General features: G+C 44.7%; 1 protein-coding gene across 1 annotated transcript in view; it reads right to left on the reverse strand.

Annotated features, from left to right (window-relative positions):
• The window catches only part of ikzf2 (IKAROS family zinc finger 2), a 35124-nt gene extending 18891 nt beyond the window's left edge, over positions 1-16233 (reverse strand). The window contains exons 1-3 of the mRNA XM_066687565.1: positions 15334-16233; positions 9782-9830; positions 4012-4119 (exon numbers count right to left, since the gene is read on the reverse strand). Coding sequence (XP_066543662.1) covers positions 4012-4119; positions 9782-9815 — 142 coding nt within the window. The 5' untranslated portion in view covers positions 9816-9830; positions 15334-16233. The remainder of the gene's footprint in view (positions 1-4011; positions 4120-9781; positions 9831-15333) is intronic.
• Positions 16234-17194: the final 961 nt, after the last annotated feature.

Genomic DNA, 17194 nt, shown 5'->3' on the forward strand with positions numbered 1-17194 from the left:
GTTTATTTGTTGGGATACATGATTAGATTTTAGATTACAGCACCACTGATTTAGGGATCCTGGCTCTTTATTGATCAGACTCAATCTTCAGCCAAGGACCACCACTTCTTCTGGCTGGTATTACTCTGATACAGCCCCATCCCTCTCTCTCTCTCCTCTCCACCCCCACACTGCGCTGTATCTGCTTGTAAAGGCTAGATAAATATGACATCAGAAGCAACTCTGCAGGTAGGCTTTCGTACCAGAAGTTATATAAGATATTTTGTATATGGAACAAAATCCATATTATGAACAAACGCACACAACAGGATTGGAGTCAATCCACTAAAGCAAAGTTTTACAATGCTAGAGAGCGCAATATGAAATTAGTTATTATTGTTCGACTGTTATTAAAAACAGGGCGGGGCGTCGAGGGGCGTCGAGGCTGGCTGCACGCAACACAGTTTCTATGGCGATAGAGAGATCCCACTACAGTGCACGTGCACCGGACCGACCGGCTCGGCGCCAGTGGTCAGCGCGGGGGGAGATGCCCGCACACGTCGGACATGGACAGCCTGTCTACGACGTGAGAGACAGCCGTCGAACTGTTGACTGATCGCGGCGGCATTTCGATCGAACCTCAGACGATCGCGGATCAGACGTGTGCTGAAGGAGATAAAGGTCTGGGTCTGGAAGTCTGGCCTTCTCCCCGTTATTAGGTTCAGTGTTACGAAGCTGAGGACCCAGATTTAGCAGTGGTTTAAAGCTCATTACCCCCCACTGCAGAGAAACCTGTTCCCAACCTCGCCTCAGGGCCATCCCAGCCCATTCCTGACACCAGTGGCCCACAGCCAAACAATGCAGCGCCCTGCACCAGAAACGCTCGCATACCTCCGTGCTGGGAGTGCCTCTGGAGCAGAGAGCGAGAGAGCGAGCACACACAGCACAGGGAGCCGTGCGGCCGGGCCCAGGTGTGTCCTGCTTCATGCACACACACACATACACACAGTCGGACAAATACAGCGCCACACTCTGACCGGCAACATTTATTAAGCTCTTGTTTATCAGACACATAGGCAACCCCCTCCACTCACCACAGAATATCCTATGAAACAAACCCCACTTCTTAAGATTGATTGTATTTATAAGTGTCTCCACTTGGCAAACATGTGAGCATCTTTATTTGCATACATACAAATGATTGTGTTTGCAAACAAATCACATGCGTAGCACACAGACAAGTCACTTCTAAGGTGGATTTCTGCAAGAAGACCTTGTATTAAAAGTGCTGTCATGCAACCAACCTGTCAATACAGTGTGTATGTGTGTGTGTGGGGGGGGGGCAGTGACAGTCTTTCAAACAACAAACTAACAAGAGAGAGAGAGAGAGAGAGAAAGGAGAGCGACTACAGAATAACAACAATATCATGAAAAAGTTATTCATAACAAGGGCAGACTTTCTCTGACAAAAACAAAACACTGACACACTTGCAGGTTAGAGACTTCAGTTGGAAAAATCAGAACAAACAAGAGCTGTAGGGCAGATGATGTAAAACTCGCACAGTGTTATTCTCTGACAGCACGGGGCTCAAAGGACAACAGAAAACACGGGACTTGTGAGTCACAGTTCAAACTGTTGACTCTCTTTCGATCATGGTTACGTTTCCACACAGCGTGTCATCAGACTTGTCTTTCGCTTTTACACTCTTCCTCCCGGTATTAGTGTGACGGTGCTGTTGGTCTCCAGCTCGGACACAGAAACCGCCACCAAAGCGACTATCAAGATGAAGGTGGAAAACACACCCAGCCCCCTCGAAAACTGTGATGAATATGTCTCAGAGCGCAGGTTTGAGAAGACTGGTGTTTGGCAATTCCTCAGAAGCGTCCTGGCAGTTCTGTAGAAAGACGATGAATGGTATCGCCCCCCTGAGAGCATTGGTCTGAGGATGGGGGATGCGCTCTCTCTGTCCCGGCAAGACAGTGATTGATAATGAACCCAGAGCTTCCTGTCTTGCGTTGCACCATCTCAGGATGACAAGCACAATGCTATCAGATTGCCGCTTGGTCTATCGGCTTGTTCTTCAGTTAAGATTTCGGAAACTGTGTGCTGTTCTATCAGATCCTGGCAGAGGGGAATTAAAAACCGAAAGAAGCATGATATGCATCAATAAAGACCGACATCCCGGCCAGGTCAGACCAACAGGCACAGACTATTGTCCGAGTTCAATGCTGAGAATGTAGCGGCCAGAGGGTGAGGGCCTTGTTCATACATGTAAATAAGGGCCCTGTCTCATCACACGCTACACAGATGATGACCTGCCCTGCATACTGCATACCACAGACCTCACACCCTGTGACACGTTGCAATAAACTAGTCAACTAGTCACTGAAGCTTGTCATGAGCGAAGTGAATATAACTTAGTGATCATATCAGCTACAGCTTTATCCAGAATGAGGAACCCAATCGAATCTGCAGGAGCATGACATTTTCTTTCCAGACCACTGTGCTGCCCGTTCCTCGGACACGTGTGTCTGCATCGCTGCCAGGGTGGCAGGGGCGTTGTTCCTGTATTGCAGTTAACGCAGCTTCGACAGGGAAAGCGCCAGGACTATCGCTGCTCCTGCCTTTCTGAGATTTGGTGGGATTTGAATGTCCCGAAGCCCAGGAGGGGTCCTATAGCCTGTCTGCAGGTCTGAAGAGTGATTACATTACAGCTGATATAACGCGAATCTGGATGAAAAAAGTCTAAACGCAAAGCCATTTACATAAAAGTGCATTTACAGCATCTTTAAACCTTCACTCATAAAACACAGTCTTGTCTGCAAGTCTTAACTACAGTTATAATGTTGCCAGTTTAAACCTGTTGATTTAACTTTTTTAGCTTCATTTTCACCTTTTCTATAAGTACAAATCTATCAAATGTTTTCAAACTATTTAATAGTTAACAATCTATCACTCAATCTAAGTTTAACACAGTTGCACTAAGTGCTGCTATTTGCTAAAAAACCCAAATCTTTTTACAACAATTTGTAAGGATCTGTAATTTTTCTGATATTTTACATGAATTTCACATTTTCCTCAACATGACACGCAGAGCAAATGATTACTGTAGATCGAGCCCACGACCACATCCCACAGTGTTTAGTACTGGTGTTGTTGATACACTGTATCTGTTACGTAAGCTTATAAAGTAAGTGTTGTAGTTCAAGAAAAGAGATACAATCTATCCATTGCAGAGCAGATTTATTTACTGTACACACTGTCAGCTCTAACAATTAACACCGGAAATGCTCGAAGCCAAAGCACGTTCGATACAACGCGGTTTAACTCGTAACGCGGGAAGAGTTTTTGGCTCCAGAGGGCCGCGTTATAAAGGTATATTTACTGTTGGCGTCCCTATCATTATCATCATACTACAGAGGCCCTTTCACACCATCATATTTAATGTGGTTTTGTCTAATCTGTTCATTCCTTCAGCACTGATGACCGATAATAAAAAAGCCTCCTCCATCAGCCCCCTCTGCGGATTATATGCCGAGTCTTATATAGTATTTATATTTTTTGCTGATCGTGGATGACGGGATTTTTTCTGAGAGTCAGAGTGATGTTGACGTGGACAGTCTTCGGCAGCGGTGACAAAGCACACTGGTTATCAGCCCCCCAGACATCACAGCGATACGCCATCACAGCGGAAATGTGTCACTTGTGGTCAGATACAGTCAATCACAGGGGATTGCCAAATAATTAGAGGAGAGTTCTCTTCCATCATCTTGCTCTCTTTATACATACATACATACCTACACACACACACACACACATATGAAAAGGGGTTATTTGAGTCAGAACATCACATCCTATTTGTTTGACTGTGGAGAATGAAAGCATTTGCATATCGTGAACCACATGAAGGGAAGTCTGCTGTCCCACAAATGGAGACACAACACAAACAACTGTAAACATGTAAAAAATATGGCCTGTTTGAGTTGCGCCCTGTACACCTTCCCCAGAGAAGAGGCGGCGGTTAGACTCACTGCCGGGGGGCTGTGCCAGGCTGGGGGAGTGCCGGCCGTTGGTTGTGCTTGTGGACAGGTCCACCACCATCCTGGAGTGCTCTTTCCTGGGGGAGCAGTCGCCGTTACCTGCGGGACAACACTGATGTGTTACTTAACCGTAATGCTACCTACTTTGCGACTCGACGAGCCCTGCACTGCACGAGTCTGAATGAGAAAGCGACGCGCAGGGCGGAACATTTTCAGCGTATATTTTCAGAATACAAGTAAAACTCATTGTTGCTCTAGATGAGAAACAGATCAGATCTTAACTGTGTGACAAACTGCAGTTATGGATCAAGTGTATGTGATAGTCCTGTTGATGTTAAGATAAGAAAGAATTCCCTGAAAATAGAAATAAGGATAGTTTGAGTCCCAAAGGCACAAAAACAACAGCATCTCAGCCGTCCGTTTACCGATCTTAAACCTATTGCTTTTCCGATTTTCTCAGAAGATCCATATTGCTTGTTGGGTTGTTGTTTTTTGAAGCCCTGGGGAGGGCACCTCCAAACTAAACCAGGAACCAGAGGGCTTGTTATAATCAATCACTCCAACAATCAACCAATCAATCAATACATAAAACAACCAAGAACAAAAAACACATACGGGACCAATCTTCAAAATAAACCTGTGCTTTTCATCACACGAGTCCACAGCTGGGGGTGATCATCAGAGCCAGACTGTCCCTGCGTTCGTCCCTTGATGCCAACTACCGCCAGGTATTTATTGCAGATTCATTCCTTACATCTTGATCTGAGAAACTGTTCACTTGAGGGAAAGACACTGTCCTTCCTGTTTTTCTGCAGAGCGGTTTCAGGAGATGGAGCCGATTGCATTGTCTGACCTACGCAGTCAGTTTGTCGAAGGCTTACAATTAAAATCAGAAACCGCAACAGCAAAAGCCAGCATTAGATTAATGAACATATAAAAATATAGATATGATGTCAGGTGTCTTTCCTATTAGTATTACTATGATGTGTTTATATATTTTAGTGTAATTAATCATCGAAGTGCAGTTTCCTTGGGCGATGGAAACCCCAGACCCCACAGCTCTGTCTAAAGTGCTGGTCGGGTTATGAGTCGAGGACGCAGGCAAGACACAGTCCTTTCCCTGGGAAAATACCGAGAGATGCCCGTGCTGTCAGACGGACATGGCCAGAGAAATTCTGTTGACATCTGGCCTGGTCCACTGTGGCCAACTGGGCAACAACCAGTTGAGCCACAAAACTATTCACTAATGGAAAAATGGCGACTGGTCAGCAAGACGGTCAAACGGAGGCATCTCTGCCCTCCCGTATATCTTGCAGGTCAGCTCCCGCTACATGACCACGACTGAATAAAATACCAAACAAAACCAATTTGAGTACGGCTTTCCTGTAATCCTGTGTACTGTGTCTGTGACGGGTCAAGGGTGGGCTGCCTGGGGTCCTGTGGACAGAAGAGACTGGATGTTCAACTCAAATAGTTTCTAGGTTCAACATGACTCAGAGAGGACTAAACGTAACACCAACCAGCCCCGAGAAGGAAAGGAAAAAAGCAGAACCTTTAGGCTAACGTGCCCAAGTGTTTTCTAACATGTCAACCCACTGATCACAACAGTTCTATACACAGAAATCTATATATGGATAATTTTCCCTAAAAACTGTATGTAAAACACAAATCTCAAGAAATGTTACAGTGCCTTCATTGTACTGTGACATTAAACTGTCTACAACTGTCCGTTAATGAGGACACACAACCGGCCAAGATCGCTGCATGCACGCTGAGACATTTTCTGATTTACTTAAAAACAAACAAACAAACAACAAATTTCCACAATTACAATCAAATAATCCATCCCAAACAGAAAATCGCCTCACTGTAACTACTATACACAGACCAGACTAAAGACACTTTTATTCAAATCAGGGGAAAACACTTGAAAACAGACTGGCAGCTACGGCGAGCACATGGGGTCATTCCATCATTTGCTATAGAACTATTCAAGAACACTATAAAACAGCGAAGTAAATTACCTGACAGAAGTGCAGCATTACACGATCCACAGTTACTACTGTGTAATTAGTAGCAGGAGAACTAACCCAGGTTTCACCTTCATATGACAGACTGCCAGCTTCCTTTCTCTGCGGAAATAACGTACCGTACCCGGCGATGTATTCACCAGGATTTACATCAGCTGTGCAGCTTCAGCTCAAAAATACCGCTGTCTCGGCCCACTGAAGTAATCTTTACTGTCTAATACTGCAGTGTGCATTTATACCTGTAAATGCCTCTAGGAAACGACTTTATACCCCTCATTAGGATTAGATGTAGTAGTAGCAGTAGTAGTAGTAGTAGTAGTAGTGTGATGATTAGTTTATGTGAAGGTGGGATGATCCTGACACACTTTAGGGAGACAAGCCTGGGGTCGATACAGGACCCTGTGACAGGGAGGCTGGAGGGAATCTCAGGCGACACATTTTCCGCGAGCGCGGCGGGTCCCAGACTCCCTGCAGCCCCCGTGTGCCGACTGACTGACTGACTGTAAGCCGGCTGTGTTTAGAAGAAGTGAAGAGGCTTCCCACTCCTCTGGGTGTCAGTGTGGTGATGCCGGGATCAATATTAATTCTGAAATTGTGGTCGGGCTGCGTGGAGGTGCGAGTGATACGAAACCTGAATCAGAACGTTTTACTGAGTCATTTGAAGTCGTAGAGCAACGTGTGCACAGATCCCAGAGTGACTGGAGTTGAACAAGAGCATGTGGGACTCGACACAGGAAGGTACACAACCCTCCTTCAGGCCAGTGTCTGGCCACACACCTACAAACAACACTGCTCTGGGAGATAACCCCTGTAATTTCAGAACAGGACACGACAGGCGAGGCTTCTTGATATTCGGTGCACGTGTCCCCAACACACCGAGCTCCCGGGACACTCAGGGCTCGTGCCCACACACTCGGCAATCGGTCCTGGCGTGATCTGAACACAAAGAGAGCAGGGATCTGGTTTTTCTCGTCCAGCCATGTGTCATTCCTCACTTCACACACAACACATTCCTCAAACAGTTCCTTTCTTTTTTTCTTCCTGAAAGACTAGGCACTTCAGGGAAAGTACGATGGATTGTCACATGTCATCAATGAAATCTCCCACCGGACTCTAGGTATATCCCTAACTTACACACGGAGGCTCTACGATCCTCACTGGTACACAACAAGTCTCACAAGGGGCTCAACGGGCAGGCAATTCACACAATTGCCGTGGTCTGAAAGGTTGTCCATTGACCACCACTGCTCTTTAAACTCTGTATACAGTAACCGATGCCCCTGACATCTTGTACGGTGTTCACAAGTTGCCGAAAATATAATTGTATCATTGCAGACCACCACTGCAATACGAGAATATGCTTCTGCTAATTCCCCCAATTCCTGCTGCGCCGCATACCTGCGGTGTGACTCCAGTTACGGCACAACGCGGCTCTCTCTACTGCTGTGAAATATATAATATCAATTACACAAGAATTCAATATCATTATAATTATAATGATTGATGTTATTTGTTTTTGCTGATTTGATTAAGCTTTTAATACATCTGAGGAACCCTGTTTTACACAGTTGCAAAATCACATCTGTATAAATGAATAATACAGTAAATACTTACAGATATAATACATTTTCTTCTGATTCTTTTATTCAGTCTCTTATATTAGGTTTACTATTACAATATAAACTGTTGATGTTATATGAGTAATTCATGATTTGAATGCCTTCGCTTACACTTTGGATTGTTTTATGTACAATTGCAACACAAATGAGAGTAGCCCCTGTTTAATCTTTTAAGACTAAAGAGTTAAACAGTCCAGACAGAATCCCTTTCTTTATCATCATTAGACTGGGATTCACCGCCATCCCCAGGCGATCCCATCCTAAAGGTATCAGGGGGGCAGCAGACTGACAGGAAGGTACCTTTGCACTCCTGGTACAGAACCACCCTTCAGATAACAAATCTCACTGGAGCCAAAGAGATATTTCACTCGGATTAAAACACACCACGTGACTTTTCCTTTCCTGACACACACACACACCAGCTCAGTCTTACACACAGGAGTGTATTTAGCTAGAGGAACACTTAGCTTGTAGTCTCTCCAGGTAAGCACATATGTTTAAATCTGAGCACTACATTTGTATGCTAAATCAGGCAGTTAGTTACTCAGGATCTGATGCAACTAGCAGTTGTTGGCAAAGATTTTTTTGACTGAGTTCCAATGCAAATATTTAACATCTCTTACCTTTGATATTCATTGTAATCACAACAGAGTCATTACACACATGAAACAAACACAAATCTAAAGGTTAGGAAGACGCCGATGCCTTTGCTTTTTGAAGGTACGAGAGCAGGCAGACCCCTGGGTCGGGTTATCAGACTCCTCCTGTCGGACAGCGGCTGAGTGATCGTGGCGAGGCACGAATGTGGGCTGGGACGTCTGAAGGCACACGGCACAAATGTCTTTAACAACCGTAACACAAAGACCATTAAAGTTACAAAGAAGGCTCTAGCGATCCCTCGTCCGCTCACCAGTAACTCAATGACAAGGCGCAGAAAGTTGCTTTTCCAGATGGGCCACTGTCATTAAGTGTCAGGGAATCCCAGCAGCATTCAGCCACGTCCCCAGAGATGCACATTTCTCCCCAGGACATACTGACAGAGTTTCAGAAGCTGGGTTACTACAGAACCTGCCCTGGATTATCATTCATTCAACGTTTGAACTGTTAAATTGGGATTAAACAGCTTGTAACTCAGTTCGAGAAGTGTGTGGCTGGGTAGGGGGAGCACATTAACGCAGCCTCTTCTGTGTGGTACAGATACACAGAACAAACAGCCCCCCAGGACTGACTGTGTGTATTTTCTCCCTGCCTGACTCATTGTGAGCAGAGCCATGGTCACACAGTGTGGCCTGGGAATGCACCTCCACCGTGAGGGCCACCTGCACCGCGGCTCCTTCCCATCAATCTCATTCTGCAGGGAATCGGAAAGTCCCCCGTGATTTCACACATAAAACACGACCCGGTCAACACGGTCAGAGGTACAGCTTTCACAACAACTCAAGTAAACAAGCCGTGGGGAAAGTTAGGAACAAGTCCAGCATTTGACAATGAAGCAGGAGGTAAATTTAGAAACTACTGGAACCATTGTCTGAATACCTGCAGCCTCCTGAGGCAAGAATACCCTTAGTTGGGTTTGCTTAATTGATTAATTAACTCCAAAGTGTTGCCAGTCTTTAGCAATTGGTGATTAAAGGTGACTTATAAGATCAAGTGGATTGGGGCTCTTCGGGACCAGGGCTGGAGACCACTGCTCTAGCTGATGTGTGTGTCTTTGTGTTTCCGTTACTCCATCTCTGGAGGCAGATAATATCCTGTACCCTGTATGGACGCATTGATATTACACTCTGCAGCGTTTGATAGGAATCCAAACGAAACCCCCAGTCCACTGATCCCAACACCATTGATCCGATATTGGCCGAGCTTGACAGAGTTTTCAGAAGAACACGGCAGGCTGCAGTAGCGTGTTCACACACATAGCCCCCGTTGCGTTTTCTTCTCCGAGATGGTTTTGAATCATCTATTCTGATTATTTCCCCTTGCGTGGCTGGATTCCAAAGAGAGACCCGAGATTCACACTCACTAGCTTGACCAACACACGCTAACACACGCTGAACGAGGTCATTATTACAGCCGACCACATGAAATACATAGATAAGTAAAATAAAAACTTACTAGCAAGATAGCCATCTGCAGTCTCTGTTTCCATAGTCAGGGGTCAAGGCTGTAGAAATCAAAGTGAGAAACCTGATTAGTCAGAGATCTGCAAGTGCAGGAAGTTTGTTTTCACTGTAGATCAGAGCACAGTGGATCCTTAACCCTTTGCTTGCCTACGTCTTGCTCACAGGGTTAGTCGGTACTTGCTAATACAATTAACAGAGACAAAGCCTGTTCAATCACTGTGATAGAAACTACTTAAATATATATTAGACAACTAGCGCTGAAACTAATTAACTAATTAATGAATTCCAATGTATTTAAAACACATACTTGTATATCTTATCAGGAATGGAATTACTTTAGTCTAGTAAATATATTAAGTTTAATTCAAAATAATACAAGATTAACCCAATACACTTGTTTATTTCTTTAAGAACATGTGAGGCTAACGGTTATCTGCCCTGAAACATTTCATCCTGTCTTTTTCACCGAAGCGAAACAGAAATCACTGCCATGGTTCTCAACATCTGCCCCAGTGAAGAGCAACTGCAGGCTTTCAGTGTCACAGTATCTTGACAAATGTGATTACAAATACTGCAGAATATTTTCTTCTCTTCTTTATATATATATATATATATATATGGAAGCTGAACGTGTTTTGTGAATACAGCGCATGGGAAGTTGCTGAAAGTGTAAATAGCTCTCCAGAGTCAAAAGATAAAACTCAAAGGAAACATCGCACTGAAAGCTTTGCTATACGAATTCAGCAATCACTGTCAATAATCAATACCACATCCAATAATAAAGCAAACCCGATAATGAGGAGTGTGTAGGAGTCTGACCATCACAATCTCTCCATTGAGCCGTGTGTATTTTATTTCCCCATTTATCTAACCTGAACTCTGACAACAGGCTTTGAATTATAACCAGATGACTCTTGGATCTTTGACATTCATTTTCAGGACAGCACAATGATCCAGGACACGCCAGAGGACATAAACACGCTGAAGGCTATAACTCTTTACTCTCTTTCCTCACGTTTATTAGAATCATTTAGGTGAATTTCAGGGGAAAAAACAACATTAACTGTCTGTTAAAGCAGCGACTTCCAATCCCTGTAGTTTCAGGTCCTTTTAGCACTCAGGTTAAACACCAAAATTAGACACCTCTGAAAGAACTGGTAAGCCAAGAAGAACAAACCGCTTTCCCCCGAAGACTCGGTCTCTTGTGGTGTGAAACTGCACTTCCTCAATTTATTTAAAGTGTCTTGAACTAAAATAAATATATATAGAAAACATTAACTGAACCTGCGTTTGTGATTTTTTTAAACGCACTGAGAAATGATGCTATGAAGAATAAACATGTTTAAAGTAGCATATGAAACCAAATCACAGAGGTCACGAGATCAATCGAAGCGTCACGTCTAACCGACAGTCAGACGAGTGCTTTGGTTATAACGTTCGGCTTCCTATGAAATGTAATTTAATTTAAAAAACAATACATTAATTAATAGATCGAAAGAGAGAAAATATCCCTTTACATGCAGAGTTGTTGCGATATGAAATATGGCTTCGATGTGTCACAGGATCCGCTGTATTTCATCATACATATTTTAAAAAGGCTAATTAAAATGTCTGCCAGTCTTCCTTTCTGAAGGATAGGATGAACCAAACAAACCTACGAGCAGCGAACACCCGAATCCCTGTTCACTCCCGAGTTCACACTGAAAATCAAAACTCGAATGAGCAGAAATCATTAAAAAAAACAAGGACGACAATAGAGGGGGTGTGGGCTGCTCTCGGTTTGGCAGTAAATCCTTTTTTTCTCCTTTTTGTTCCCTCATTTTGTTTCCGAGATTGAAGAGCCTGGATTCCAGTTTATCCGGTAAATAAGAGCGCCACGTTTGAGCGCAGAGGCCTGAAGGTAAAAGTGGGCCAGGCTGTCAGGAGCCGGCGGCCCAGGCCGGGCGGGCGGACCGGGATGGGCCTCCTCCCGAAATGGCCGGGAGCGCCTGCACCTCTCGGGTCAGACGGTTTCATCCACACCACCCAGACACCCGTGCAATCATTGGCCCGAACTCCTCCTCCTATGTGGACCTTCAGTATTAACCTGTTCTTTGACGCGGCTCTCAATTGACCATCCATTCGTTCATTTCAACTGGACTAAGCCCGATCCAGCTCTTCATAACCTTCTCTTACGGCCAGGGGACAATAACGAGGGGCACTGGGACCCCGCGCACTTCCCTCCTGCCCCCCTGCGTTACAGGAGCACCACGATGGAGTGAAATGTGTGTGCGGCCCTGCAAACCAATTCCACCGTCTGGAGACTCAACGTCGTGACGGACATCGAGTCGCACAGCAGCCAGCGGCCGTCCAACCGGGGTGATGAGGCCCGACTCACAAATGTACTCTGGCTTTAACAGCGAACACACAGACTAAACACTGGAATTACCACAACATCACCTTTAAAAATGTTTATATTTTTAAACAGGGAATCAATACATTTTAATACTAATAAAAGACAAAAAAGACAAGTATGACAACTTTAGTTGGTGTCTAAAGCAGAGGAAGGATGGTGTATATTGAGTTTGAATTCAGTTACTAAAATGACACATGAAGCGTTTCATTACCTTCAGAAAATAATTGTCTTTGGTGAATGTCGTGTAAACTATCAAGTACACTATAATTACAGAAACCAGTCAGGAATGCTACATTTCTTGAGCTAATTTCTCTGGTAGGAGTGACAGCAATCAGCAGAGAATATTTTTGAGGATGAAGAAACAGCTTCTCTGATCTAAATCATATTCTGATATCAACGCTGTCTGGTGTTAAATATCTCTGGTGATGAAGGAGAGAGACTACATTGTGTCTCCTTCAAAAAGCAGTGCAACATTTCTGTCTAAAGGCAACGGTCCGCCGAGGGTTACTGCATGTTTGTACAAAGCATGAGAAAACCATCCTGCCCTGAATTGAATCCATCTCTGAAACTGGCCTCTGAATAACGATGACGGAGTCAGCAGTGTCAAGAGTAAAGAGAGATGCTGCGCCTTCAATTCCGATAAAACGCTTTTTTTCTTTCCAGAGGATGGTACAATTAGTGGGCCGTCAATTTCCACCAAGAATTAAAAACAGCTGAACGCTTAATTCCACTGCATTTCCTCCTTTGCACATGGGAACAATGAAATTATTATTATCATCATCCTCATAATTATTATAAATAATAACAACAGGGTGCTAATGTTGTGAAACTGCGTTTGTATCGCAACCGGATGATTTCAGAAAGTGAGAATTAAGTGGAATTGTATTCAGTTATCGTGGGCAGCGATATGTTTACAACTTCGATTTCCTTGAAATTTCCTCTGAAGAACAAGAACACAAACACACAAACACTTGTTTAAAGCACGAGGCGGTCTCTAGGGGTGCCCTGGCCAGCGGTGAGGTAAACCAGAGCACCTGACGTCTCCATGTTTCAAGTCCCAACAGAGTTATCACTGCTCTAGTCACCCCCAGGGGACCCAAAATTGCTCTCAGTCCTCCCAGATAGCAGACAAAAAATGCCCCTCGTTGGAGCTGTCTTTTAAACAGCACTGTTATTACTGATTGATTGATTGACTGCTTCAGGGCGATTTACAGGATACACAAGCAACACAAACTCTTGCACAGAGAGGGACCCTGTGTCGGGGTTTCTGCAGACTGGCGGATAATGTCGGCAGGTTTGCCACAGAGAGACCCCTCTGAGCTGGGCCACGCAGAGAGCGGGGCTCCAACACACGGGCCGCCGTGCAGCGAGAGAGCGGAGGTCCCCTCGACGCTGAGAGAGAGAACGCACTTCAGACGCTGTGCTCTGTCAGTCAGCACAGGCCGACACAAGCTCTGCGGTTCCCCCGCCGCCCTGCTTTTCTCTCACTGAGGAGGATTTACACAGAGGCTGGCGATCCGTGGGGGGGAAATATAGTTTTATTTCTTGTGCTCCTTTCAGAAATCTCATCTCCTAACTGATCTCCAGAGAGTAACATATTTAATAACCTTTCTGATTCATTTACAGCTAATTTCTTTGTTTGTTTCTGATAATTGTTGCAATCAAGTTGTTTGGTTCTATAACTTTGTATATCTCCATTTACTCACATCTAAACAATCCCATTAGTTTACCTTTTTTGAGAATAAATCTTAAATTCAACTAACTTGAATTATACAGCATGTTATTTATAATTTTAACAAAAATATAGCAACTTAGTAACTCTCACAACAATTAACTTAGAAACTAATACAAAATTATAGATGTTTTATGCATTTCTTAGTGAAGCATTCATTTCACAGCAGATATAAAACAAACTAAGAGGAATCACTGAGAAATTCAACTACTTACACTGGCGTATTTACCAGAGAGCATGAAAATAAGAAAGTAAAATAATATTTTTCCCATCCCAACTGTTAATCTTCAACAAATCGACTACAACAAATTATTCAACCTAATCTATCAAACTCTGTGTTACTCTGTCTGCTGGACTATGTCAGTAAATATATGGAGAGGGAACGGATAGGAAACAAACATCCACAATGTTTGCTAATTGCATTGATTCAGAACATCATTACAAAGTTAATTAATTTATCCAATCAGTAATTTGACCAATTTCTTAAATATGTTGTTTTGGCCAAACATGGAGAGAACGACAGAAGACAGTATTTACACTTTTTTTATTAGAGGAAGTTTCTAAACTACCGAAAAGTTGATCTTAATCAGTACACACATATTTTCCCAGAAAAGAAAAGCTACTGAACACTTAAAAGAACTTACTTATAAACCAACTACAAGACAATTATGAGAAATACTACTGCTACTACAATTACTTTTACTATTACTACTTCCACTACTACTACCACTAATAATGAATGCAGTGTAAAATGTGTGATTCATTTATGTTAAACAGGTTGACTACCAGCAGACCTGTCCTATTGGCTTTGTTTTTATTAAATTAATCAAACACTTCATCATCGGTCATGAAAAATATGAACTGAAACTTCTAATGGATTTCTAAAGATAATGATGTAAAACCTGCATTACTCAGCATGTCACAGTCTCAGAGTAACACACTTCTGGAAGCAGTCAAAAATATGAACACAATCACAGACAGAGCAGCGGGACGCCATGCAGGGCTTCTGCTCGTGTCACTAAGCGCTGGTCTCCACACACTGGCATCAGTGGGTCAACCCACCCTGGGGACCCTGGTTCCCAAAAGCCTGTCACAACGAGCCCCAGCACTAGACGTGAGTCCAGGTCAACTGGGACAGTCCCTGCCCACCTGTGGCCCCTTCATCACGGCTGCTATTATTAATATTATTATTATTATTATTACACTGGTACAAAATACACTGCTGGCATTGAAAGAGTTCATAGAGATGAGTGAACTCTTAACTCTCTCTCTTTCTGTCTCTCTATAAATATATGTATTTGTGTGGGTTTTAAATATAGATAAAACCAGACACAAATAAACAGCCTCCACTGAAGATGTGCCAGGTTAACTCACAGTCTGCTCCCCCTGCCAAACCAGAGTACAGACCTTTACTTACTTTCACAGGCAGCTTCAGTCCTTCAAGGCACCTTATTAGTCCCCAGTTAAAAGCTGTAGTATCTCCCTCCTTCTGGGCTCCGTGTGTCACTGTACAGGAGGCGAGGCTACTTCAAGTGTATGTTTTATAAAAATATGAAATACTTTAAAAACGTTTCAGCCCTCGTCGCACCCCGAGCAAATGCCTACTGATCCCCCCCAGAGGAAACGCTGACAACACGCCCCCTCCGTGTCACAAAAGATCGATATTAATATTGGCAAATAAGGCGAAGCTCAGGTGACCTGCTGTCGGCTCACAGAGGAGGCATCTGCTAAAGGCACGCAACGTCTTCCTCGGGTTTTTCCTTCTTCAAAACTTTGCAGACCAGAAATGCAGCTTTAAAGCCCGAGAAGCGCCGCATGCGTCAGAGGCAACAGGAAGAGCTCAGACCGGCCCTCCTCAGCAGCTCGCACCCGCGCCGGCCGGCTGCCTGTGCGCCGACAGCTACACTGTATCGGCGAGGACGGCGGTAACCTGGATGAATGGCAGCGAGGTGGGGTGGGGGAAGGGGTGCAATAGGAAATTGCAGCTATACACAGCAGAGTATTCACTTGACACACACGAAGAAAACAAGAACTGGACGCACCGGTTCCTTAGGAATTAGCCCACGAAAAAGAAAAGGGCTGAGAGTCGGGACGGTGCTCCCGGCTGTGCTGCAGGATAACGCAGCGAGCACGGAGCCGGCTGGGGCTGCTGGGGGGCAACGCAAGGTTGGGACGGCGTTAGAGATGGGGCTTGACTCAAATAAACGCAACGTGGTGAGCTGGGACAGCACCGCTCACCCTGCCTGACGCGCTTTGTTCCCGCACAGCTGACGTGCAGCACCCGGTACACTGTCCATCCCCGCTCCCTCTCCTGCCGATACACCGGCCACACCGAGCGGCACGCCGCCGATATACCGGTTAGCAACAGGTGACAGCAGCGCCGACCAAGCCGCCAGGCAGGTGAGACGCCCGTCTGGGACGCGTGTGCGGCGGCGGACAGCTGGGTTTCTTACTGGTGCCTTTGCGCTGAAGTGTATGAATAATGCGTGTTATGTTCTTACGGGTGTTGGTGATGTTGTTACCTTACAAGGCAGGAGATGAAACAATCCCATCGCCTGTGCTTTGGATCTAGACATTGCGCCCGGTCTTTTGCTGCGGCTCTGAATAATTGAATTATTTGTTTCACAAAATCAAACTCTATTGTAAGGTAACAGATCTGCAGCAGTAGTTAATCCTGCCCTCACTGCCTCCATCTTCACAGCCCAGGGGGACACTCTCTCTCTCACACACACTCACACACACACACACTGACACACACACACTGACACAGAGAGAGAGAGAGACACACAGACACACACACACTCACACACACACTGACACAGAGAGAGAGAGAGACACACAGACACACACACACTCACACACACACTGACACACACACACACTCACACACACACACACTGACACAGAGAGAGAGAGAGACACACAGACACACACACACTCACACACACTGACACAGAGAGAGACACACACTGACACACACTCACACACACACACACACACACTGACACAGAGAGAGAGAGACACACACAGACACACACACACACACTCACACACACTGACAGAGAGAGAGAGAGACACACAGACACACACACACTCACACACACTGACACAGAGAGAGACACACACTGACACACACTCACACACACACACACTGACACACACACACACTCACACACACTGACACACTCTCACACACACACACACTGACACACACACACACTCACACACACACACACACTGACACAGAGAGAGAGAGAGACACACAGACACACACACAC

The sequence above is a fragment of the Amia ocellicauda genome, chromosome 16 (genome assembly GCF_036373705.1).
Source record: "Amia ocellicauda isolate fAmiCal2 chromosome 16, fAmiCal2.hap1, whole genome shotgun sequence".
Lineage (NCBI taxonomy): Eukaryota > Metazoa > Chordata > Actinopteri > Amiiformes > Amiidae > Amia > Amia ocellicauda.